Source organism: Sciurus vulgaris, assembly GCF_902686455.1.
Source record: "Sciurus vulgaris genome assembly, chromosome: 3".
In the NCBI taxonomy this organism is placed as follows: domain Eukaryota; kingdom Metazoa; phylum Chordata; class Mammalia; order Rodentia; family Sciuridae; genus Sciurus; species Sciurus vulgaris.
In genome coordinates this window covers 184,662,169-184,688,512 of record NC_136463.1, presented here as the reverse complement: position 1 = coordinate 184,688,512, position 26,344 = coordinate 184,662,169, and the positions used below count along the sequence as shown (strand labels likewise).

The 26,344-nt window shown below is 54.6% G+C and overlaps 1 protein-coding gene across 6 annotated transcripts in view; it reads right to left on the bottom strand.

Annotated features, from left to right (window-relative positions):
- The window catches only part of AGAP1 (ArfGAP with GTPase domain, ankyrin repeat and PH domain 1), a 479,134-nt gene extending 454,879 nt beyond the window's left edge, over positions 1-24,255 (bottom strand). For 3 of the 6 annotated variants that reach the window (XM_079132266.1, XM_079132265.1, XM_079132259.1), the window contains exon 1: positions 23,476-24,255. In XM_079132266.1, coding sequence (XP_078988392.1) covers positions 23,476-23,638 — 163 coding nt within the window. In that variant the 5' untranslated portion in view covers positions 23,639-24,255. The remainder of the gene's footprint in view (positions 1-23,475) is intronic. The other 3 variants (XM_079132268.1, XM_079132260.1, XM_079132267.1) reach the window with 2 other exon arrangements.
- Between the last annotated feature and the right edge of the window lie 2,089 nt (positions 24,256-26,344).

Here is a 26,344-nt window from a genome sequence, read left to right as displayed (position 1 = left end):
CTTCCTGCCCTTGAACACCCTGACTCTGGAGACAGAAGGCCAGCAGGCCACATCAGCTGGACCATCAGAAAGCAAGGGCCCTCCCAACATCACTCTAAAGAACCTCAGAGCCTTTTGAGAGGGCTTCCCAGGTGAAGATGGGACGCTCCAAGCAGCTGTGAGGACAATGACTTCATAGAGGTGCGTCGAATTTGTTTCATTCCATCAGCTCATAATGGCACAAAGCTACTCAGTCACCTTCAGTGGGATTCTGATCTAAGTCAGCAGATAAAGGGAATTACCTGGACTTCCCTGTGTGCCCTGACAGGCACTGTTTATAGGAGTACTCATCTTAAACAACAAGGACAGCCATCCTGCCACCTGGTTGTGTTAACTGGTGCCCGATCACCGCTTCTACAGGGACCAACACAAAGTCTGTTCTTCCCAAAAGAGCCCTCCCACCCAAGGAGAAAACCAAACCAAACCAAACCAACAGAGCCAGACCGAGACCTCCCCCAACCCCAATAACCACCACGCTCAGGAAAAAAGATGACCAAAGAGCCTGCAGACCAGCTGCACAGGGAGCCAGTCCAGAGCAAACCCCAGCCTGCAAGGGAACAGAGACAGCAAGCCGGCTCTGTGAGCAGCACACTCCAAGAGGAGGAGCAGGCTATGCACCTGCAGGCTAGGAGACAGGACAAGGATCAGCCCGCTGGGACTGCAGACCTCACCTGTTCCTGCTGCAAACAACAAGCTGAAGAACAGTTCCGATGTCCACGAGGCAAGTGGCAAGCAGGCCCTGGCTGCATGCGACGACGCTGGAGAACTGCCAGCGTGCGTAAATGCGATGGCGGGAGCGTGGTCATGTGCCTGTTTGAGTATTTTCAGCTTTTAGAAAAAGCCACTGAAGTACTTATGGACAAGATGGTGGAGTGTCTGAGACTCGCTTCTAAAATAATACTGAAGGTGGAGGGCGTGCAGCAGGTACAGACCTGGCCACGGGCTGAGCACGGCCGAAGCTGGCTGGGGGACACTCGGGAGCCCACCCACTGCTCCGTACACTCATGTTTGAAGTTTTGCTGAGCTTTAGAAATCAGCTCAAAAAAGGCAAGTGTAACGCTTCTCTGCCTTTCGTCACTGCACACACAGGGCCCTGCACACACGTGAACATCTGCCTCCACACAACCCTCCTCCTCTGCTGCACTGGCCCGGAGGGGCCGGGAAGGAACCATCTCAGTACTCTTCGACTCAGATTTTGACACCTATAAATCAGGAACAGATCTTTGAACCGCTGTGAGGATTAAACCAATTAATAAGCTAATTAACATGATCCTTGTCACATAACCCGCAAATTGATGTCATTAACAGTACCAGTTTCAAGTGTGTCAAAGTTGGCTCTGCCTGTTTTGCTGTCCAGAACCATGGGGGGCCGGCAGTCAGGAAGCCCGCCCAAAAGGGCAGGCTCCTCCCGGGGAGGCGGTGGGTTTACCCAGGGCCTCGGCTCTCTCTGCAGCCGTGCCATGGACAGCAAAGGTGACTCTGAGGACTGCAGATGTTAACAGCGCACTTTCTTCCTGGTCTGGGTGTAGGTGAAGGTCGTCTTCCCAGGAAGCCGCAAGCCTCCTCTTGCACCCTGCACTCCAGCAGAAAACACCAGCTGCGGGACCTCTCAGAGCTCAGCGCCACACCTGTGGCCGCCTGTGACAACAGCTGACACAAGCTGACCTGGGACTGCCATCCAGGCTCTTGGGTCAGAGGAAGAGATGATCAAAGCCAATTCCCCAAAGCCAAGGCTAGTAGTGGCAGAGACAGATTCACAACAGCTCTTGCAAGATGTAATTTAGGGGGTTTGGGATTTGGTGGACAGACCATTTTATATACGTCACTTTCTTAGTCTTTATCTAAGAACTTTTTAAAAGCCTTCAGAGATCACCACCAGGGTGAAGAGGAGCCAGTCACAGGGATTCCCAGAACTTGGTTCTAAGACTCTCGATCCTATTCCATCAATCAACCGAGGGGTGTGAACATTCACATGGTGTCCACTTGGTAAATACCGGAGTTTCAAAGTGAAATGAACCAACTCAAAGGAATGCAGCACAAGAGTCACCTTCGGGCACAGGGAAGATGGTCCCTCTTCTCCTCCGACATGCCCAGGTCAGCTCACAGCTGGAGTCCCTGCTCCATGCCTCCCACAGCCCGGCCCGCTGAGCTTCCACTTCCTCTTCTGTGAACTGGGGCTACAACCCAAGTGAGAGAACCAAGTGAGGCCCTGGGATGTGAGCCTCCGTTCTCCAACCAAATTCCATGCTGTTTTCATATTCGATTTGATATTTTTAAAACAGTATTACCCTGATCTAAACACACACGTCTAAGTTTTTTAATATAATGGTAAGCTCACATCTATTACTTTTCCCCAGTAAAAATTCAGTCTCTGCAACCTCAATTCTAATAAAATGTAAGATATAACACTTAGGTATTTAAAAAATAAAGATATCATGAAGAAATCAATGTCAAGGACACAGTACACTCGGGAGAAAACAGTTCACTCGGGCTCAGAACTGCACTGTGGAAGTCAGTGAGCACGGCACCCCCCACACCTAACAGCCCCATGACACAGCCCCAGGGGCCAGGCCCCTCTGAGTCACAGCGAAACCTGTGATGCTGCCACAGGGCTAAACCTCAGAAACCGCAGAGGAGGGGAGGCAGGGAGGAAGGGAGCTGCTAGACCCAGCTGTGTCTCCTTCCAAATTCCACATGCAGCCTAACCTGGCGGTGACTGTAGTCAGAGGCAGGGCCTCAGGAGGCCCTAAGGTTAAATGAGGTCACAGGGAGGGGCCCTGATCCAATGCAACTGGTGTCCTTGTGGGAGACCAGAAAGCACACCAGGAAAAAGTCACCTGGGGACACAGTGAGAAGATGCCACCCTCGAACCAAGGAGAGAGGCCTCGGGAAAAGCCAAGCCCGCCACACCTTGATTTGGAACATGTGGCCTTCAGACTGTGAGAAATACCTTCTTTGGTCTGAGCCTCCCAGTGTGTGGCACCTTGCTACAGCAGCCCAAGCCACTAATGAAGACCCCAGCTCCTCCAACACCCCACGGTATCCCTGGCCAATCTTCATGTGGCTCTCTCTACCTTGCAGGACAACAACATGGCTACCTGCCCTGTCCATCAGCAGCCTCTGCACTTTGGGGTAACTGAATAGGAAAGTTCAGTTCCACTGCAGCGAGCTGGCTGATGGAGGAGCCTATACTCTCCTTGACAGCAGGCAGCCACCCCACTGATTTCCAGAACGTTCAGAAGATCTGAGGCCTCCTAAGGGAGCTGAATGAATCCACATCCACCCATCTGTTCACTTGTTAAGCGCCTGTTCCCACAACCCCAGGTGTGATGTGAGCCCAGGGGCACAAGACAAGAGGTGACGCAGACTCAGCCCTGCTGGGCCCGAGATGGAGGAACGTCACCTGCAACAGGCTGTGCCTGACTGTGCTCCGGGATACAGGTGCAAATCACTTACACCCACTTCCTCTGAATTCAGATAGTTGGAAACTGAGGCTCCGCATTGAACCACTTCTCCAAAGGCACACAGGTAGGAAAAAGCTCCATTCCAAGACCACTGTGAGAAACGACACGACAGCCCTCAACCAGCAGCTGCACAATGGAGCACAACCCCACCACCCAGGGAGTCTCAAGTCAAAGGCTCCGGGTGTGAGGGTGGGGAAGAGGGCAGCATTCATTTGCTCAGCCCTGAGGTTGGAACGTGCAGGACGCTCAGGAAAGGCATGTGATCCACAAGCATTTATTGGGCATTGACTACTGCCAAGCATGCATGGGAAAAGGGTGCCACATACCAGAGGGATGGAAGGAGAGCGGGCTGTGACCAAAATGCCTGGGAGAAGAAGGGAGCATGCCAAGGCGGAGCCATAGAAGCAGCATGTCCAGGGCAGCGACAGCCAAGTCCAAAGGCAGAAGCAAGCACCCGCGCCTGAGCAGAGGCGGCTCACACCTGCCACGACCTGAGTGGGCACTCAGGGCCCCATGCTCAGCCCAGCAAGTCCGCCTGCTTCTAGCAGACCTTTTAAGTCCTTCTCGTCACGTAGCTACACCCCCGGGGACAATAATCTCATGCCAGGCACAGCAGCGCACACCTCTGATCCCAGTCACTTGGGAGGCTGAAGCAGGAGGACTCCAAGTTCAAGGTCAGCCTAGGTGACTTAAGACCATGTCCAAAAAATTAATTAATTAATTAATTAAAAGGGCTGGAGATACAGCTCAGTGGCAGAACAACACCCCTGGCATTCAATCCCTTGGGATTGAATGAGAAAAGAAAGAAAAAGAACCTCATTTCCATTAGGACCCCGAAGCCGACCTCACGCCCCAGCACCTGCCCAGCTTTCAGTGCAGTGACTCTCACCCCACATACTCACAGGGGCTAACTCAACAAGGGTCTTATTCGTTTGCATCTACTGGCACGTCTTAAAGATGACCCTCTATGTCAAAAGTCGCCAGTGCACACATCATCCCCCACACCCTTTCTCCTTTAAATACAGCAGAATGTCTGGCTCAGCAATAACCAGACGTCTTCATGCAGGAATACACGGAAACACTGGACCTGGGGGATGCACACGATGATACCTCCGCCTCACGAGGAGCGCACCCCTGTGGGCAGAACGGCCTCGAGCCTTGCCACTGGGTGGGCCCGTGCTGTCCCTGCCTGCTCGGCATCCACACGCCTCTCTTTCAGTCTTCCCTTGAGGACCTGCCCCTTCTTCTCTCCACTGCTTTCCTGACATAGCTGTCAATCCACTCCAGGCAAGCAGTGGCAGAGGCCAAGTCAATGGGACGCTGTCCAGGAAATCCAAAGGGTGCCATGAAGACACAAGCAACTTGGGCCTGAGTCCCCTGGGCCCCAGGGTTCTGTCCACCCAGGGCCTCCTGTACTCAAAGCCACCCTGACATCCTTCTGATAAATGCCACGTCTGCTTGAGTTATCCAGAACGGGATAACTAATGAGCCCATTCGTGGACACAAATAGTCCCCAGCTGAGGGGCGAACGAATTCTGACAGCTTTAAAAGTCAAGGACCACATGCCTATGGCAAAGATTATCTAAATTAGAGGAACTTTTTTTCCTAGTACCTGAAAATCTAGTGGCAAAGATTCTTCAAATGGCAGCCCCAGAAACCTGAATGGCCTGGGTACAAGGTCTCACCCATTGATCATGATGGCTGTGGCCTCTTCTTGGAAAATGTGAGTCCTTGAACATCTGAACTGAGCATCCAGTGTGCTCCTTGTTGCTACACACTGACTCATGCACAGGAAAAGGACTCCGAGGCCAGAGCTGCCCTCCACCCTCCTGCAGTTGAGCTCCAAGAACACTGGACATGCCTGGTCCCAGACGGGACACTGGGGCTTGGCCATGATCACAGCCTCTGAGCACCTGAGCCTATGCTAGGTAGAGATGTGTGCCCCCACTTACAGCAAAGTGCACAGGCCACATGGGGCAGGAGGCCCAGCTCTGGAGCTGCCATCAGGAGCCTTCTGCACGGCCTCAGAGAAGTAGGAACTCTTGAGCAGAGCTGAGGAAGCGACTGTCGGGCCCGCCAAGCGCAGGGTACAGATGACCCACAGCCCCACATGGAGCTCAGAGCATAGCCCAAGGCAGATCAGGAGCCAGCCAGGGCCCAGAACAGGTGGTGCCAACACCATCTGCAGCGGTGGCGCCCGCAGGCGGCGGGCAAGACCAGGCTGGAGAGAAGGCAGGCCCAATCCAAAGCCCTGGGTGCTGAGCCGGGCAACTCCATCTTCCTTTCTTTATTTACCCCATGACTTGTTCTGAAAAACCTTCAGGGTGAGGCCGATGAATGTCGACTTCATTCTGAGAGCCCTGGTGAGCCATCTGCAGGCTTGGGCAGAGCAAGGCCTGGCCAGCTTTATGCTCTGGGATCTATTTATGGGTGAAGCAAGCTGTCAACTCGACCTCCAAGGAGAGGGCATCTGTGCAGCCCACCGCGGCACACGCCACGGGGCGGCTGGCCGACTCACCTGCGCCTGGTCACGACTGTAAACACGAGCTGTGACACTCCACTAGGAAGGCTGAGGGGCCCATCCCCACAAGATCCTGGGTCAGCGAGCCAAACCACGAAAGCTACGAAGCCACCATGCTGGGAAAAGCCCGCCTCATGCAGGAGGGGGAGTGCAGGCCAAAGGAGGGTCCCACGCCAGGCGTCACCACGCAGCACACCAGCATCAGTCCTTCCAGAGCGTCAGGCACGAGGCTGTGGTCTGCTGTCCACTGAGCAGAAATGCATCCACCTCAGTCGCAGGACCCAGTTCACTACTGCTCCTCAAGCCCCAACACCTGCACTGGGAGACCCCAGAGCAGCGGTTCCCAGAGCAGCACACCCAACCCAGCAGTAGCCGCTGACATAGCCGGAGGCCAGCGCAAGGGCCCCGCCTGACCTCCTGAGTCAGACGCTCGGGCTGGGGAATGGAAACGCATGCAGTGGTCTCTCCACATCCACGGGCACTGGTTCCAGGACCAGGGTTGCTACTGCTCAAGTTCCTCCTATAAAATGGGCAGAATTTGCATAAAACCTCCGCACATCCTCCTGCGTACTGTAAATCACCTCTAGGTTATACAATACCAAATACAGCGTAAACCCTGTGTGAAGAGTTGCCATACTGTATTCTTTAGGGAATAACGACGGGACACAAATCTGGACACGTTCAGTACAACCACCATTTCTTCCCTGAGCACTTTCCTTCAGCGGCTGGCTGAGCCTGGATGTGAACCTGCAGGCATGGTGGTCAGCTGTGCACTGCGTGTGCGAACAGGACACGGGGGCCCTGACAGGCCAGCACACCAGCACACACAGCTCTCACCAGCCCCAAAGCCCAATGGTGAAGAGGTAAGAAAATGAACACGATCCATACTTTAACTTCCTGGTCTTACACCTTTGGTATCATCTGGTATCAAGAGACTAGAAAAGCCACATTTGAACTAAAAAGTCAGCAATGGGTTCAACAGAACTACAAACTAGAAAACTGACCAGGACTGAAATGAGAGGACCTGAGGAATGACCTTGACCAGGCCAGGACACCCAAGGAACCCACCTCCTCGTGGGCGGAGGGGTCCAGCTGGCCAGGAGCCCTGGCTCTCACAAAACCCGGCGCGGTCGACACCCAAGGTGCTCACAGGACTGATCCTTTCAGTCATGTGTCTTCAATTCCTGGAGAGGGAGGCAAAGGGCAGGTTCTCTGGCTGGTGCAAAGGTCACCTGCCTACGAGGCACAAGGGGGCCACTGGGCAGGAGCTGGCAGGCAGGTGAACCCGGAAGGCAGCTGCAAACACCATGGCGACTCCTAACAGGGAAGGGAGGCAGAAATCGGGAGGAGGTGCGTGGGTGACTTTCTTGCTCTATGTCAACAAAAGCAGCGTTTCCATCTCAGGTTTTTCTCCAGAGTGAAAAAAAAGTCAGTGAACTCAACCAGGACCAAAGTCAGCTCTCCACACCACCTCACTGTCATCCACAAAGTGCCACGAGGTAGATGGGGACCATGGCCACCATTCCCAAACATGCACACCAAACCCCAACACAAGCACCTCTCAGGAAAGCTTTGGAGAAACAAAAGTCACAATTTGGGGAAATGACACAGATTTTCTCCCCATCCTATAGGTAAGAAAACTGCCCCAAGAATGCTCTTGAATAGCTGTCAAGAAGTTTACACACAAAAGTTCCCAGGAGGCTTCTCTTGGCCAGAGAGCCTGTGAGCGATTCCCAAGCCCAGCAAAGACTGAAAATTAGAGTTTGTTATGAACTATCCTGCGCTTGGGGTGCCACACGGCTAGCCAGGAGCAGCTGGTTGACCCTGCCGACTCCAGCAACTGGGGGAGGGGGAGGCAGGAGAGGTGGTCACATTCCACGGAGGTTTCCTAGGAAACAGAGGGAACCAGGAGTCCTCCGAGCTCCAGCTGCCCTGGCCTCCCCTCCCATGCGCCCGATGGGACCCTGGGGATGAAATATTCGTGTTCACAGAGACAGGCTCAGTTCCTCTGGGCCCTCAGGCACACAAGCCTCCTAGAAAACTGCAGCAACTCCCTCGCCCACCCAGCAGTGCGAGACACCTCGTGACCCAGGAGGCCCACCAGCGATCCTCTCCCAGAGACAAGGGCTCCCCCAGTCAATGCAGGAGCCTGCTGAACCCAAACCAAAGCCGGGGACTCCATCACACTGCTGGTATAAAACCCAAACCCTGTTTTAGAAAACCACTCAGCAGTTTTCTTAAAAGGAAAACAAAGGAAGTCAGGCACAGTGGCACATGCCTGTCATCCCAGCTGCTTGGGAGGCTGAGGCAGGAGGACTGCAAGTTTGAGGTCAGCAACTTACAAGGACTGGATGGCCACCAAGAGCATGAAGGAACCCCAGTGAGTCCACAAAAAGGAGCACTACTCGGAAATAAAAAGGAACAAGGCACTGATACACAAAATAGATCTCAGCATCTCCATGCTCGGTGAGTGAAGCCAGACAGAGAAGGGGTCCTGTACTGCATGATCTCACTTTTATTTAATTCTGCAAAATGCAAACTAATCCACAGTGACAGAAAGCAGATCCGAGCAAGCAGACAGGGCAGGATGGGCTGCATGCGGCAGAAGACACAGGGGCGATGGGCACACTCTGTGCTGTGCGTGCGGTTTCATGGGGACGGATACCTGTCAGGGCTCATCAAACTGCAGGTTTTCAATAGCTGCAGTTTACCTTATGTAAATCATAGTGCTAAAGTTACACAAAACAAATGGAGTAAGTGCAGAAAGAGCATGGCGGCTGTAGAATTCACAGCGCTCTGTAGACATCGAGCAGCGGCTGTCCACACCCCAGGCTCATGCCACCTTCCAGGTGAGTCCCGCGTAAGGCAGAGGAGCATGGGGACCCACAGGCAGCTCTGCCATCAGGACTATCTGCATCTGGCCACTTCCAGCTCTGCCACCTTCCTTTGTGTGATGTCAGGCACATCATTCTGAATCTCAGGGCATCGATTTCTCTCTATTATGCTAATTATAGCTGAGGGGAAACATAACCTCTATTTATACACATGAAAAATTAACTGCTTGCTAGCATCTTTATTATTAAAATGTCACAGAACCCACGTGGCTTAAATTCAAGAACTGTCTTTCTACCGACTAGGATTAGAGGTGGTGCAGGCTTTCTGAATCTGGGCGAGTTTTCAGAAGCACAGGACTTGGAAAGCCCCCCCTCCCCGCAGACCGTGGAACCTATGTTCTCAGGCAGCCAGCGTGTCACTGTGCCCCTCCTGCCACCAAAACCAGCAGTCAGCCTCTGGTGGCTGCCACACCTCAGCAATGGAGGAAGAAAAGGGAACAAGCAGCTGCTAGTTTCCTTAAAACCTCCGCAAACAGGGACAGAGTGTGCACGTGTGTTTCAAATCACAAATCGAAATCAGCAGGAGCTGTGGACAGCAGCAAACTCCCAAGTCCTCCTGCAGACTCCGGCTGAGCTGACCGGGCTCCTATTTGCTGTTCTAAAACACCAAAACTGTGGGTGGCTGGGGTGGGCCAGTGCTGAGTTCAGATCCTTACTCAGCCGCCTCAGGAGGGGTGAACTGGGAAAAGGTTGTACCTCTCTGCGCTGCAGGCTGCTGACCACCTCTGTCCTGGGGTGACCAAGTGTGTCCACCCCTGACACAGGGTCCTGGAGGCAGCACTCAACAGAGGGCTGGTGCTACAATGGGTTTAAGAAGTGAGGGGAAGGCGTGGAAAGAAAAGGGTGGCCCATGAAGCCTATGGTAGAAATTTCTGGAATCCGGAGCAGGAGCAGCTGTTGGAGATGCCTGCAGGCAATGGTGTCATTTACAAAACCACTCTCGCTGAAGGGCCCAGTCCCCACACCCAGGCCTCCCCTGACTCTGCTCACTGTTCCTGTGTTCTCTTCCTACGCGCGGATGCAGAACCAAATTCTGAATGGAACTGCTGGGGAGGGCGGGCACAGCCCACCTCCAGCACTGGCCACATGACCACTTGGTAACTGCCAGCCTATGGATGGCAGGTGTTGCAGCTCACCTAGAAAGACAGCCATTCATGAGTGCAAAACGATCCCCCACATCCTGAGGTCGGGTCTGTCCTGTGTGACAGATCAGCTGCCCACAGGCTTCAGGGAGGGACAACCGGCAAGTGTCCGCTGGCTCCAGCTTCCCCCAGGCCCAGGGAAACGGGTCAAGTGCAATTAGAGATCAAGGCACCGAGGACGGAGAGAACAGCAGACCCCCAATAAGCAGAGGCTGAGGGCTCTGAGGTACATGTTGTCCCGTGTCCCCCTTGCCCACCTGAGCCCTCAATCCTCCTCACAACTATGAGCTGTTCATAGAGGAACCTGGCTGAAGAACACAACATGAGTCCTGCGGTCAGAGACTAGGCAGCCGCCCAGGCAGGCGCAGCGTCTGGTGGCTCCAAACCAGGAACGTTCCCAGTGACGTCATGTTGTCAGACCCAGAAAGACTGGCCAGATACGGAAGTATCTAATGAAAATTCCTGGGTCTGTGTCCAGAAAGCTCCCCTAAAAGACAATATCCGAGTGGCTTAAATGATATTTAAAAAAATAAATAAATACATACTGTAACCCAAGTTTTATAAAGCCCCGTTCCCGAATCTAACCTCAGATGGGTAGCCAGAGTCAAGCAAGTATGCCTGTGGAAGACGGACCTTCTCAACACTCGTTCTAGAAAGTTCAACGCAACTGGCTTTGCAGGGTGTCCTCCTACTGAACTCCTAGGCAGGGCTGCTGCTGAGTCCACAAAAGGTGGCCGCGGGATGGAGGACACTGCCCTCTAACCCCAGAGGGCGGGGTCCTAGCCAAGGGGGTCCGAGCAGCCTTTATCCCTGCACCGCCCTCAGGGACCTACCAGGGCCACCCCAGCAGGCCACCGGGAGCAAACGGACATGCCCTGCCCCCAGGGGAAAGGGCTTCCTAACAGATGGCACAGTGTGACTGTCCCCACCTCAGGTCCTAGGGGTGGGGAGAGGAATGGGGATGAACGGGAGGAGGTCACCATGCCCAAGTCTGGGGAAGAGGAGCAGCCCTGCCGTGCTTGGAGGGCTGAGCGTGGGGAGCACGTGGCCGTGTGTTGCTGGAATCATCCGATGACGCGAGCACCCGAGTTGTCTGTGACCCTCCCACATGTGCGGGAGCGAGGCTGGAGCCGCCTCTATGATTCCGCCAGCAGCACAAGGTGACGTGTTCAGAAGCTAAGCTCTGCCACTAGGGAGGGGACTCAGGAGAAGGCAAGAGGAGCATGGTGGGGGGACCCTCGAGGCACCCACCAGGCAGAGCCCAAGCCCCCACTGTGATTAGAGGTGACAGCTAAGGTGCAACTTGCAGAGATGCCCCTCAGTGAAAAGCCACGCTGGACTCTGAAAAGATAAAGTGACAAAATGCAAATTAGAAGCTGGACCCCGGCTGGAGACTGCACATTCACAGTCTCAACCATGGAAACGTGGTGTCCACACCAAGGCTGGGCCACAAGCTAAACAGCTTCTCATCTAAACATGGGGTCCAACTGGACAGTATGGCCTGGACACGTTGCTAAGGTCCCCAAGAAGCCTGCTGTGATGTGCAGAGAGCAGCACAGCTACAGCAGATAGTGCCAGTCAACGAAGCCCACCTGTTCCCCGGAAGCTGCGGGTGTAGGAATCCCCAGGCAGGATGGGGACAGCAGGGGCAAGGCTAAGGACTCCTGGCCGGCTGGGAGGTCAGCACCAGCTCTAGCACATGCCCACAGTGGGCCCCACACAGGCACAGCATGGGTTGGGTCTGGGAAGCAGGAATCTGGGTCTCCTGCTGCTCCCTAGTAACACCATAATTAGCATTGCAGAGACACAAGAGGGCAGCCCCAATTTTGGAGGCTGATCCCCTAAAATTCACAACCAGAGAAGAGACTCAGAGGTGAATCACACAGGCACACACAGATCCACTGGCTCCACGTGCAGGACTCCCAGGAGCTCATTACAGTGGCCACCCAGTGAAGTCTGAGACCACGTTTCCTGGTGATGCCAGCAACTCTCCTGGAGTCTCCTACAGACCCAGCGCACACACGGAGGCAGCACGGCAAGACACAGAAGCAACATGTTAGCTACATGCTCTGCACGTTACACACACAACCGGCCTCCCTTCTTTCGAAACGTGACTCTGTTGAGTAGATTCCACTGTTGGTTAGGGGAAGAGGATTCTGGGTAAAACAACTTAATAAAATATACTGGGGCAACAGGGCCTCCCTTAACCACACCAGGTCAGTCTGGGCCCAAGTTCAGGAATTAAGGAGCAGTGGATGGGACAGCGACAGTCACTTCAGCAGGACTCCTAAGACCAAAGTCCATCCTCTGAAATTGCAGCCCAGAGGGACAAGCACTTTTACCAAGGGACTAGAGTTGGGCAGGAGCCTGTCCAGGACCCCCTCAACCAGCCCCTTCTGTCACCTAGAAGCCACACTGAACCACCTAGGCCGGGATGGGACATGGGGTCATTCTGCTTCCATTAATCAGTCAAGGACTAACAAGAAATGGGCTTTGTGCCCACCCCACCCCACAACCACTAAGGCCCAAGTGAGAGTCTGCCCTCCCAGATACTCACACTCAGGGCCATCAAAAATCAAGCCAGACATCCCCCTTGGCTGCCCTCCAAACTGCATCACAGGTTGATGTGACAAAAATCGTCCTTCCACAGTGCAAGTTAAGCCTGAGTCCCCTAGAGAGTGAGGCACCCTCTCACTCCATCCACACCTGAGGACAGCAACTTGCCCCTGAGGGACCCCACTCCTGGAACCTGACGCAACCGCCTCCATTGCAGTGGCCCCAGAACCTGTCAAACGTCGGGCCACAACCAGGTCGATCTTAGGAAACCTCGTGTGCCACAGACAGCACTCAGGAAAAGGCCCTCTGGGTGGGTGGACCCTCTGGGTGGGCTTGTGCCTAACTAGCAAATGCCATCTCTTTTAATGGGAAACCGTTCTGGTCACGCGGATCCCCAGCCTTAGGAGTGGGACATGCCTCCCCTGCGCAGACCGAGGAGGGTGCTGGGAAAGGTGTCCACAGGCAGGTGAGGCCTGCCTGGCTCAGGAGGGCAGCCCGCTCCGCAAACCCCCGCAAGGCACAGAGTGCCCAACATCCTACAGCGAGTGGAGGGGTACCCAAGCTTCCCAGATGAGCAAATGTGCCCCACCCAGGATCTCCTCCAGCCAGGCAACCTACACATTTAAAAAGCTGAGTGTGTCCCTGCAGCCTGCTTTCCACCGGAAGTAGCAGAGGTTCAGGCCCTGGAGAAAGAGCCGGGCTCCAGGTCTGGGGGCAATCCCACACAGATTTCAGGAGGCTGGGCAGCTGTGGCCACAGGCTGAGCCCCACTCAGATACAGCTTTTATCCGGAGGGGCATCCCCCATCCCAGGGGTGAGTTGGGAGGTTCGGGGAACCCTCTAGATTTAGACTATCAGCAGAAAGAGACGCAGTTCATTCACCAGCATAAAATGACCAGTCAGGTAAGAACTGAAACTCTGAGCAGCGGTGGAAACCGCCCTGACAGGGCAGGCGCAGGTCCTCCCGGGGCCTGCTGGGGGTCCTCCAAGCCCTCCCCACCTCCCGGAGCCCCTGGCTTCCCCACTGCCCACCCTTCACTGCCCTAGCCCACTCCATGCCAGTCAGAAGCAATTGCCTGCCCTGTGCTTGCATGGCGAAAGGCCTGTTCACCTCTGTGGTCCAAACACCTGGTTCTACAATTCTACGAAGCCATGATGTGAAAAAGCACAGCGACAGGACACAGATAGAAGGATGTGTGAATCAAGCACCACGCGGCACATGTTCTGCACGCTTGGCAAGAGGTGTGCCTGGCCGGGAGACTCTGTACCCGGTTCTGTAAGTAGGACCTCAGGGGCCACCGTAATCCAGGGTCTGCATGGAGAATCTCAATCATGTGAGCCCCCTACCCTGGTTGATTCAGCCCCTGGAGATGGTTCCAAACTAGCCACACTCACAAGAAACTGACGAATACCCAGCAAGCATCTGCAGAGAGGCAGCTGTGATACTGTCCCAGACTTCCCTGCCATCTTCCAGGCTATTTCCCACCCGTGTCTAGTCTCCCACCTCCATCACAAAGCCCCATTTCTGGTCTGAACTCCCCTGCTGCCATTCCCGTCCTGCGGAGCCCCGGATGAGCATGGCAGCATGCCCCTCTGCAGGGGAGAGGGTGCGGGGGCTCATCCACAGGTGGCTGTCCCCACAGCCCCATCCAATCCTCCTCAGGAGAAGAGACTCTGTTCTGGGGGCTCGACTCCTGCTGTCCTCGAAGCCCTTCCTCGCCTGACTCCTCCCCGGCTCCTAGGACCTCCCTGACCTCCACCCCATCTGGCTAACCCCACCTCAAGACTGTCCTGCACTGCCCATGTGGTGGCTCAGCTCCATACTACCATCACCTCCTGGGCTGGCAGTGAGGTGTCCCGAGAGAAGAGCTACTGCCCCACAGCCGCCTGCCCCACCAACTGGCGACTGAGTCCTGCCCACTGTGGGGCTGGATAAAATCTCATCTACGGATTCTCACGGTAGCTGCTTCCCATACCAAACCGTGAGTATAAACGTGGCCCGCCTACCACCATCCTTCAAAATAAATATTTGTCTTTGCAAAGTCACAGGAGAAATTCACACAGGCGTGCAGAGCCCTGATCCAGGGCCCTGCCAGTGCTTCCAGGTTTGGCCTCGATCAGCACTGGCCTGAAGGAGGGCGACGGGCAGGTCCCAAGACGCAGCCCGACAACCCGAACAAAGAAAACCACTCCAGGAATCAGAGCCGGCAACACTTTCATTTTCTCCTTTTGTGTCTTCTTGTAATTGTACAAACAACACAAACTGAGCTGTGCTAATGTGTCACCATTAAGACCACAAAGAGCTGGGCCCCTGGGTGCAGAGCCAGTTTCCTTTTAGCAGAGGACAAGCACATCCCAGAGGATCGCGCTGGTCATGTCGGAGAGGGCTGGGCAGAGCCCAAGGGGCTGGAGATAATTTAAAGGCCAGGGCTTCCTGGGGAGGGGTCTCACACAGCGCCACTCAGAGCTGTGGCCATCCATCCAATGAGGAAGAAAGAGTCAGCAGACAATCCTGAAGGTCAGGACCTAAGGCAGGCCTAGAGCTTTGTTTGCGGGCAGATGACCAGAAGGACGGAAGCTCGAGGCGGAGACAGGGTGAAGCCACTGCTCTGCAGCCACATCACGACCTGTGCCCAGGGGAAGGTGCCCCGCACAGGGCTGGAGCCTGCGGGCCACATCCTAAGCACCAGGTCCAGCTAGGGGAGAAAAAGCCTCCAGACTGGGCAGCTGCCACCCAAACTGGACCTGACAGAAATGAGGACGTGGGCTCTGTGTGGCAGATCCGGGAGTGTGCCTGGAAGCACTGGTTGTAACAGTCCAAACAGGGAAACTGCCTGAATGTCCCTCTCCAGACCCACAAGGAAGGCTGTCCAACCTCTAACCTCTAACCCTTGGCTGAGCCTCGCTGTGCCACCCACACTGGTCTTCTGACCTGGATGCTGGTGACACCCAGGTGGGTAGGGGTTTGCAAAACATCCTTTCCTTGAACATCTTCATGCTCCAGATCATGAAAGGGCTCTCTAAACCGAGGGAATGTGGTCTCAATCCCACCAACCCCAACCCAAACTCCAAACAGCACAGGGCTCCCCCAAGGCTAGGCTCGTGAGCACTAAGACCAAGCACTGAACAGTAGCAGGCAGGTTCAGCAAGGCAAGGTGGACAGCCTGCTGAGATGTCCTCCCTGGAAAACAGTCTTCTCCCCAGAACACGGCTAAACACACCTACCACAGGGAAGTCCAGGGCCAGGGCTCTTTCCAGATCGGCTTCCTTTCATCATAAAGGGTACCAAGTAGTTACCAGTAATACCAAATTGAGCCGAAGGTCATCAACAGAGACCACGACCCCCTTGTCCCCAGCTCAGTGACAGAGTATTTTCCCAGCCTGTGGGTGGCAGGGGAGGCCCTGGGTTCCATCCCCAGCACCAACTTAAAAAAAAGAAAGTAAAAACACTCATGAAACTAAAATAGGTGTTATTATTTGTTTCAAGTATTCATTAAAAAAAAAAAAAAAAAGAAGAACTTCAAGTATCAACACCGTTAGTATGTCTCTATTACGTAAAACCAAATAGTAAAACTAAATTCTCCTAAAGGGCTGCTCTCCCTTTATGTCTATTATCTGAGAATGTGGTGACAGTAGGTTTGCTGAGGCCAGCGTCCCAAGCTGGATATGAACACAGTTCTATTTGCTAGAGGCTGTTGAATGTTGACATTTCTAAGACCAAACATAAATCGTTTGTGAACATGGCCGGTAATTATTTGGAATTCTTCTCCCAGAACCATGAAAAGTGTTTCCCACCCTCTAAAAAAAAAGAAAGAGAAAGAAGCAGCAGCAGCTTCTAACCATGATGCTAATGACAACCAGCCGGCATGAACCGTTTTGGGGATGAGACAGTTGCTTGTGTAGAAACACTGTACAAATACTCCAACACTGCAGCCCGAAAAAGACAAGCCCCATCAAACAGCGGGAGAAGTGTGAAATGTGCAAATGAGCCCTGGTTAAACAAAAACACCAATCTGTTCCCAGAGAGCCCAGGGTGGCCACCTGTTCAGGACTGGTGGAGTGCCGATCACCAAGGGAAAAAACAATACCAGAGCAACGACAGCCCCTCTCGCCGGGTCCCCACCCTCGGGCCTATATTTAGTCTGCTCTCTATGGAAAATGTCCCGACCTTGCACACAAACAAGCTATTTGGCTGGTTATTCAAAGGATCCATTAACAACCTCTTCTGCACCACGTGGTACTTCTTCTCTTTCCCTCCCGGGCTGCAGACACGACCAAGAAACCCCTTCTGGCACTGGTCACTTGTAAGCACAGAGCCCTGGAAGATGAAGGGATCAAACTCAAAACGTGAGGCCAGCCTGCCCCACACGAGGCACCTTTGCCTCGCAGGAAAGGCACGTGCCCACGTGCAAGCTGCCCATGTTGCAGAACAGGACCAAAACTCCCCGCAGCCCCTCAGAGGCACCGGAAGACCAGGGCCCCCGCACGCACACAAAGCCTTGCCCAGACAAAAATAACAGATGCTGCGAAGATTAGAGATTAACATCTGTAGAGCGCACTTTGTTTCTTAGAGAAAGGTACTTAACAAAGGGAAGGAATTATGTAGCTAAGCACCAGATCAGAACCCCAAACCCTGGATTTTAAAAATAACTAAGCCTCATCCGGCTTTGCCAGACTCAATCACTTAAGCTAAGGACACAAAGATTCTGGGGCACTGGGAAGGGAGCGGGATGGGGGCACAGGTTTGTTCCACTGTTGAGAAACACGAGACAAAACCAAAGCAGTAGTTAGGGGGGAAAAGCCACAGTGAGACTCACAAACTGTAAACACCTGCAGGGTGTCGGGAAAAGGAGCAGGAAAAACAAGGGCGCTCAGTCACAATGGAGAAGAAGTCTGGGTGGACACAAACAAGTGTGGCAACAGGGGCAGGGTCTGCTCTGGAGGTTCCCGGCTGCTGAAGTGGCTCCCCACCCCCTCCATCCCCAGTCACCAGGACCTCCCGCAAGCTGCTCCTCAGCTCCTCCACTGACAGCAACACACAGCTCCCCTCTGACAAGGGTTCCTTCCACTTGGAAACTGCGGTAACAAAATGTATCGTCTGCAAAATTATCATAATAACGCAATCTGGAAGAACTGCCTGTAAACATGCACAGGACTGCTGCAAAACTCCACACTCCCCAAGAGGCAGGAAGGAAGAAGACTCAATGAACTACTCCGAGGACCCCGGAAGCCTGCTGGTTCCACCTCCACGGAGGGTCTGAGTTCCAGCTGACCACTTCCCAGGAACTTCCAAGGAGCTCGGCTCCTCTGCTGTCAGCACCACCAGGCTGGACCTGAAACTCTGAATCCCTTCTCCGACCACTCCAGCTCTCTGACAGGGAACTCCCTGAGCCCTGGATATCTTCACCCTAACTACAGGGAAGACTGCCAGGGAACCCTCGCCCTGACTGTGAGTGCCCCACGCAAGTGCATGCTGGCCCAGGGAAGGTGCCCACCAGCGGGGACTTCTCCCCTCCACAGCATGGGACCACAGACCCTAGTGAGAAGTGCACCTTCTCGGGCCCCACTCCACACCTACAGAAACAGAAGTTGAAGGCAGGGGCATGGTGTTTGCTTTCTCCTGAGAAACACGGCTGCTCTGCAGGATGCTGAGTGCTGCATTGTGTCCAGCAACGCAGCCTGTCACTCATTTGTCCCTCTCAGTGATACTGATTCTTTGTCTGAAATCCACTTGTATCCAGCATAACGAAACATCAACCTTTTGCAGACTGTGGATCTGAAAAAGTTACCAACATTTAGCAAGCAGATCTTTTTCTTCCCCTACCTACACTAAAGAAAATTTCATTTCTACCTCAAACACATGACACTTCACTTCCAAGCCAACCGACCAAACCCAAAAGGTAGCCAGCCCTAACTTCTGTGTTCTGAGGATGGGCTTCAAAATGCCCTCACCTCCACAAGACCACAGACACTATTTATACCACCACCAAGGAGCAAAAGGACCCACATTTCAAAGAAATGGTAGCTCACTATAAGTGAGCCGGTCAATGAACAACCCCTGGGTCTTGCTCAAGAGCCAACACTGATTAACTCAACCATGAGGACACAAAAATGAGCAGGACCTGATTTTTGCATTAAAAGAGCTCCCAGTCCTATAAGCTATAGGATAAGGAGGTGAGCCAAAGGGGACTGGGGACACACAGCAAGAGGATCTCAACCCTAACAAGGTGAAGCCAACTGTGGGTGACGCTGGGGGACAGGGCCTCCTAGGACACGTAGGAAGATGGCGGCATCTCAGAGAACAGGTCCCCATGCCACATCTGAGAGCATGAAACTGAACACAGAAGGACACCTGGGTCACTCAGGCCTCGGCACAGTGGTGAGCAAGTCGTGAGGTTCCCCAGAAGCAACCAACAGCCAGCAGAGCATTATGTTTATGAAAGAAGTACAAACCTGCAGCCTCTGATTCCACCTGAAATACTAGCAACCTGGTAGACAGTGACAAAGAAAACCAACACTTGCCCGTGGCAGGAAGAAATGTGTCTCCCTAAACATAACACTTGCGACAACCAGACCAAATAAACTTCTATATGAGAACAAACTCCCACAAAAATCTTGCTGCAACAAGCAACTTCCAGGGAACATGATCCTTGTGGTTATTTGGGGTGTTCTCAACCCTTCATCGTGGGTCAAGGCCACACGAGCTTGGGATGGTATGCACAGACAGCTGTGGGAACTATGAACAGCAGGCGCTCCGTTCCCATCTCAGCAGACACCAGACACCAGCGCTGAAGTTATGGGACAGCCGCAGGAAGACTGATGGGGTGCAGGTTGAACACCCAGCACTCTGCAGGGACAGAGGCTAGACCCCACACTGCATCACAGGCTTCGGTGGAGCCTATGCCCTCAGCAGCCCAGGTCCCCTGCAGGTGGGGGCTCAGGCGCTACCAAGCAGCCCTGACCCTGGTGAAACGCTCTTCAAGGGTCGAAAGGCAGTTCTCCTGCCACAGGCTGGGCCAGGCCAGGCCGGTGCTTGGGTGTCACTGATGGGCCACGTGGGCAAGATGGAGGCGATGCTGCTGGCCAGGCCCTCAACTTCAGAGCACGGCCAAGCTGCCCAGCAGCATCTGGTAACCTGGGAAGTGCAGGGCCCTGGTTGGATGAGCCACTGGACCGTCGTTCCGACATGCAACTGCCAACAGAGGCTTAAAACAGCAACAAACTTTACTTAACAAGAAAGATGCTTGACTCATTTCCCCAACCCCATCCACCCACCCACCCCAGACAGGGAGACCTAGACAAGTGGCAGAAACAAGGTCAGGCGGCCCCAGGCACACTTCTGGGCAAGGTGGCTGGGAGGCTTGGAAGAGGACAGCCGCATGTCACATCTCACAGCATGCTACACCCTGTAGAACACCCCAAAATCTGATCAACTGAATGTGAAAATGATTGGCAACGTGGCCTTAAACTCCGGGCGCCTGTGGGAGACGGATTCTCAAGGTCGGAGGAAGGGTTAAGGAAAACGCTTCTCTTCTGACAGGTTAATGTTTTAAAACAAGAGTGAGGGTAAAAGCACGTGTACTCCACACCTGCCAACAGGGTCACTGACCCATTTTACCTGGACATCTTGGTGGGTTCTTTCTGCTAAAATGTATTAAACTCAGTCCACTGTTAGGTTTTCCAATCAGACCCATTTCCACTGTCTTTGAAACAAGCATTAGCCAAATGAGTCTTCGCTTTCACAGGGAAGTGTGCTGCAATCCAACAGCAGAAATTCCTGAAGACACCAGAAAGCTGGGAAAATTCAAACAAATTACAGCAAAGTCAAATGCTGACTGATAAGAGAAATCACATCTTCAAGTGTTTTTCAAAACCTCAGAAAGGGCTCACATTATGGTAATCAAAAAGCTTCGCACAACCTGGGTAAAGTGGCACGCACCTGCAATCCCAGCTACTCACACAGCAAAGGCAGGAGAACCACAAGTTCAAGGCCAGTCTGGGCAACTTAGCCAGACCCTACCTCAAATAAAAAAATAAAAAAGGGGGCTGGGATGTGGGTTCACTCCCCAGTACAGAAGAAAAAGAAGCTTTATATGTAGAATTCAATTGTGTACACTTAGGAGAAAAGACTAACTGGATCTCTTCTAAAATGAAGAGTTTTCCTTTTGTGGGACAAGTCATTTTTAAACCTTCTCTTATGGTATGCATATACTTTTCTGATTGGGAATGGTTATACTTTAAAACTCAGAAAGATTTACACTTTGCTACTGCACCATCGCACCTCCAGGGCTCACCTGCAGGCAGAGGCAGATGTGCTATGTGCCTCTATATCCCCCACTGCAGTGCCCTCAGATTTTGGCAGTGCACCCAGCTGCACAAAACTGCGTCTGCATACTTCTCTTCTCGCCCAAAAAATGCTGTCCTGCCACAATTGAGCAACCCTCTCAACTTCCAAAACATCAGTGAAGTAGAAGCTTAAGTCCCTCCCACATCCTAAAATCAACGTGGAGAAGAACATCTCACTATAACCAACAAGCCTGGATTAAATCCGAAGGGTCAGGGAGAGGTCCCGAAAGAGTGCTGTCTGGGGTAGCCAGAGCCCTGGGCCCCAAATGATCCCTTGGTTCACACCAGACTTGGAACAGCCCCCATCAATCAAGGGTCAACTCTCCCCGAACCTCCATGCTCCTCTCTAAAGCCTGGATAAGGAAGCTGGCCATCCTCTCCCTCAGGGCTGGCACCAACAGTGAGATTACAAATGCCAGAGCATTTGTGCTAAGTTCTATACAAATGAACAGTGGTATCATTGTGGATAAGAGCAGAGGCACACCTGAATGTGGCTTAAGCCTCACTAAATTAACTATAGTCATGACACAATATGGACAGTCCTACCTCAAACAGAAAAATAAAAGATTATCAAAGCCCCAAACAGAAACTATCCATTAAGTCTGAGCCTTATTAATTGACAAGATTTCCAGTCGAGGAGAAGTCTAAATCTCATGTTGTAAAGGTAGGCAACAAGCTATCAAAAAACCATCCTTTCAGAATCACACAGAAGGGGACGACAGGAAGAGAAAAGAAAACTGCAACCACATCCTCCTGCCAGGAAGTCCAACTGCTGCACTGGAAGCGCTGAGAACCCGAGTGCGGTTTCAGGACTGGGGAGTGGAGGACTGACGTGCGGTGAGTCACACCCAGCTGGAGCTCCTCCTGCTCCCTGCAGCCAGGTGCACTCAATACCTCACCCCAGCCTTCCATGTGTCTCATCAGACTCCTGCAAATGCATGCAGAGAGAAGATGCACCTGAAACAAGCAAATGGACCCAGACCTCAAGTTTCACAGGAACCCATCTGTAACATCTCCCAATTCAGCAGACGGGTGCAGATACCAGGACTTCCCACCACAAGCCCCAGCGGCACATGGAGGTCCTGCCTCTTGAAGAGTCTGGAAGCACCTTAAGTTGCCAACAGGGCAGCCAAGTGCACCCAAGGGTGAGGAGGTGCACTGAGCAGACCCTCATAAGGCTGGCGTCTGCTGGGACCCTTCTATGAAATCAGCCAGCACAGGATGTGGTTCAAGTCCGTGAGGCTGCCAAATTCCAAGAGGATCAGCCACACAACATCCACCTTCTCCACCTAACCAAGCTCCAAACCAAAACACTCCGGGGTTGGTAGTGCAGAATGCACAATGCCAAAGCAAAGCCATCCCGAGGGCCATGCCCCCTCACTCCCAAGGGTGGGAAATTGGGTAATGGTCACACCTGCTTCCCGACACTCCTACCAGCAGGAAGCTCTCCATGTTCTCCAACAGAAGTCTTAAAGCCTTTGGGCAAGACATCCTGTTGTGCTGAAGAAGCACACTGTAGGCCTCTTACCATCAGTGTCCAACAGCAATGTGAGAGGACAGACTACTGATGGACTGTGGCTGCTACATAGCTCCGTTACCTATATGCCACCTGCTCCCCCAGGTTTGTCTTGGCAGGACCCAAGGAACAAGGCAAGGAAACAATCCAGGAGCCCAGTAGCAGAGAAATGAGAGCCACTGGCAGTCCAGAGAGAAAACAAACCCAGAAAAAAAAAGCAGACTGCTGCCCGCTGCTGACCTCACTTGCAGGAATACTGCCTGCCTGACAGGCAGGGGAGCGAGAGTATTCTGTCCAGACCCTTCCCTCTCCACTGGCTTACAACCTACAGCATCCTCCATTTACTTGCCCCCCTTCCAGTGCCAGAAGTGTCAAAGTGAGACCCTCAGTACCCTGCCTCCTACAGCGCTCTTATAATTTGACCCAGGATTTCTGGTACAAAACACACTATGGAAGCCAGCATTTGCACAGGGCAGGTGAGGTGGATCTGCACATGGCCACGATGCTGCCTGGGCTGGGATTCTGCACGGGATAAGTCTGAGGGCCTGCCTCCCCTTAATCCCAAACCGTGCGACGACACGGGGGCGTGGGAGCACGCTGGGCAGCGTATCTTCAACGTCCAGGAGGATGCTCAGGCCTGGCCCGGTAACCTGTCTGTGGCAGCGTGGCGCCAACCCCTCCAGATGCCCCCAGGCGTCTGCTGAGTCGGGGACACTCAGGCGGCCCAGGACTCGGCGGCACCAAGCCACTTTCTCACAGGAGAGATTCTATTGTCCATTATCAAATTAAAGTTGACTATCCATCTTCCCTGGCAGGCTCACGGCGCAACCGGCCTTGCTGGGCAAGAAGCACCGCAATGCTCCCTTGGCCGGGGAGCCGCGTGCCTTAGCCCGGCGCGAGTGTACACACGCACGCACACACTCGCGCGCACACCCCCGACGAGTCGGGGCGCCCGCTTCCCCGTGCTTTCCAGAACCCCGGTGGGCCTGGCCCTCACCTTCGATGGCGATGACGTGCTCCCGGATCTGATTCTGCAGTACCGGCTCCTCCACGCGCTCCAGCAGCTCGTAGATGGAGTAGATGTTGGGGTGGACCGACTCGAAGCGCTGGATCTCGGCCCGGATGGCAGCCGAGTTGGCCAGCTGCTGCTGGTAGTTCATGGTGCAGGCGCCCGCGCCCGGAGCCGCGCGCCCCCCGCCGCCGCCGCCCCGCTCCCCGGGGCCCGCGGGCCGCCGAGCCCGGGGCGCCGCAGCCCCGGGGGAGCCCGGCCCGCCGGCGGCGGGCGGAGGAGGCGCGAGAAGAAAGGCGCAGGCGGAGCAGGCGCGGGGTCGGCCCGTGGGCTCAGTTCATGACCGGGACGCGCAGCCGGCGAGCAAGCGGGCCCCCGCGTCCCGGTCAGCGGGCCGTCCGGGGGGAGCGCGCCCCCATGGAGCGCGCCGCGGCAGGCGCGGCCGGCCCGGAGGAGGCTCGCTCGGGAGCCTTCCTGCGCCGCAGCCGCCTTCCACTCCTAGGCGCTGCCCCGCCGAGCAGCCATTAAAACCCAGGCAGCCGCCGCGCTCCGAGCGCCGGGGCCGAAGGCCGGCCCCGGGCAGTGGCCGCGCCGCTCCGGGCGCCCGGCCGCTGCGTGGGTCCGCGCGCTGCGTGCTGCGCTGCCGGGCGCGCCGGGGCCCCCGCGCCGAGCCCGCCGTGCGCCGCCCGCCGAGCCGGACCAAGCCGCAGGCGCCGTGCAAGCAGCGGAGCCCGCTCCGAGCGCCGCCCGCCGCCCGCCCGGCCGGCCCCCTCCCTGGCACGCAGGGCCCCGGCCCACGTCGGCCCCGCCCCCGCCCGCGCCCCGCCCGCGCCCCGCCCGCGCGCTCGCCGCCCTCCGGCCGCCGCCGCTGCGTCCTCCGCGGCGCTTCCCAGCGCGCCGGATCCCGGGGAATTGCGCCAGGCCCCGCCCTGCGCTGCCTCTGGGCTTCCTGGGACTTGTAGTCCGTGCGGCGTCGGCGGCCACCCCCCCGCCCCATTCCCCCGGGACCGCGCGCAGGGGGTGCGCTCCGCGCTCACGGCTTAGCGCGCGGACGGGCAGGCGCGCGGTGGCGCGGGATCCTCCCGCTTGCTGGACAAGGGCGGCCAGTCGCTGTCCCGGCCCTCTCGGCTGGCCGAAGCTGCTGGTGCTGGAGGCAGTAAGAGAGCCCGCCCGCGCTTTTGTTTGTTTCCAAGGGACTGGCCCAAGGAACCTCTGCGAGTCGCCGAGTCCCAGGACCTCCCTTGGTTGGCAGTCCCCTTCTCTGTTCAACTTTCTGCCTTCTTTTCTGAACGCGTCAGGAGCGCTTCCTCTTAAGCGAATTCTCTTCCCAAAGGCGAAAAACCTTCTGAGCCCGTTCGGCGTGTAGGTCCACACTCCACGAGTGAACTTAGTGTAGGCAGGCGTGCAAGATGCGACGAAATACCCCGGAGGCTTCCTAGGCATCTTCTTCCACTAAAAAAGCCTTTTAATTGTAGCTGTTGGTCTCTAGCGGCAGCCTCCTGCGTGCCGCCTACTCGGAGGGGCTCCCCAGTTTACTCCACCCCAATTCCAAGTAAGCTCAGCCCCGGGACCCCGCCGAGTTGGACCGCATTGCAGTAGCAGCCCCAGCGTGCAGAGGGTTGGTCCCGCAGACTTAAAGCGAATGGGAGTTGCAGATTTGTGGAAGTACTAGGAAGGGTCGGTGACTCCGCAGGCCCTTCGTCTGGGCACAGCACCTGAGTCCTGCCTCAGCCCTCCAGTGGTCTTTCTGAAACAGCTTGTCGACCCAACCTGTGTAAAGCCTCCTGTGCCTGACTAGGTTCCCCTGCAAGCTGATAGTAGCCTGAGCACCCTGATATGCAGACTCGGGTTACTCTTCCTGGGTTCCATCATGTCCCAGACAGTGTGCTGACTCTTTAGCATTCTGGGACTGCATCCATGCCTTCCTTGCCCCTGGCCCTTCAGCAGAGGCCATGGCTCCATCTGTGATATGCCTCTGACTTAACAGAGAAGATCGGTGGCCTCATTTTACTGTTAGCAGTGATCCATGGCTCCCACCTCCAGGTAGCTGGGATAATCTCACACCAGGCTTCCTACTGCATTTCTGACTTCTCAGTCCTTTTTGTGGTTTATTTTTACTTCCCTGACCTCTAAATATGGAGAGCACTGGGACTCCGTTCTATTTACTAATGAACCTCTGATTTTTATCTCAGTCTAAGACCTTGGCCCCCCAAATAAATCCATATCCACCTACTTCCTCATCTTCTCTTGAATGCCCAACTGGCAGATTTCATCCAGCTTGTCTCCTGGTGAACTCCTGCCATCCCCTGCCCTGCTCCTCCTGAAAATCTCCACCACAGCCATGAGCAGCTCAGGCCTGCATTTGCCAGGCTAAGAATCTGCAGACATCCTTTTTGCCTCTTGTTCACACATATCCCAAATTGTCAGCTCCACCTTTGAAAGATCCGTAATCCCACAACTTCCCACCACCATGCTAAGGCCATGGTCTGTCCAACACCTAGGTTATTGCTAAATAATTGATCAAGCAATTGTTTTCCCTGTTCCTCCCTATCCCTATCTGCTCTCAAGAAGGTATCTCTGTGAACCTTATAAAACCCAAGCTGGGGCACATCATGCCTCTGCTCAAAACCCTCCAAATATCCCCAGTCCGTCTGGCCTCCAAAGCCCTCTAGGCTTGAGTGCCTATAAGAACTGGGCAGGGGCTCGGCTTTCCCCCCACGTTTAAGCTAACGAGGTGGCCTGCCACAATTTCAAAGATGCTGGCAGAAGGCACAAAACTCTCAGGTTGGAGCCAAAGGACTTTTGTATTCATAACTGTAGCAGCCATCATGGTATCTGCATTTTTGAGTGCCAGATT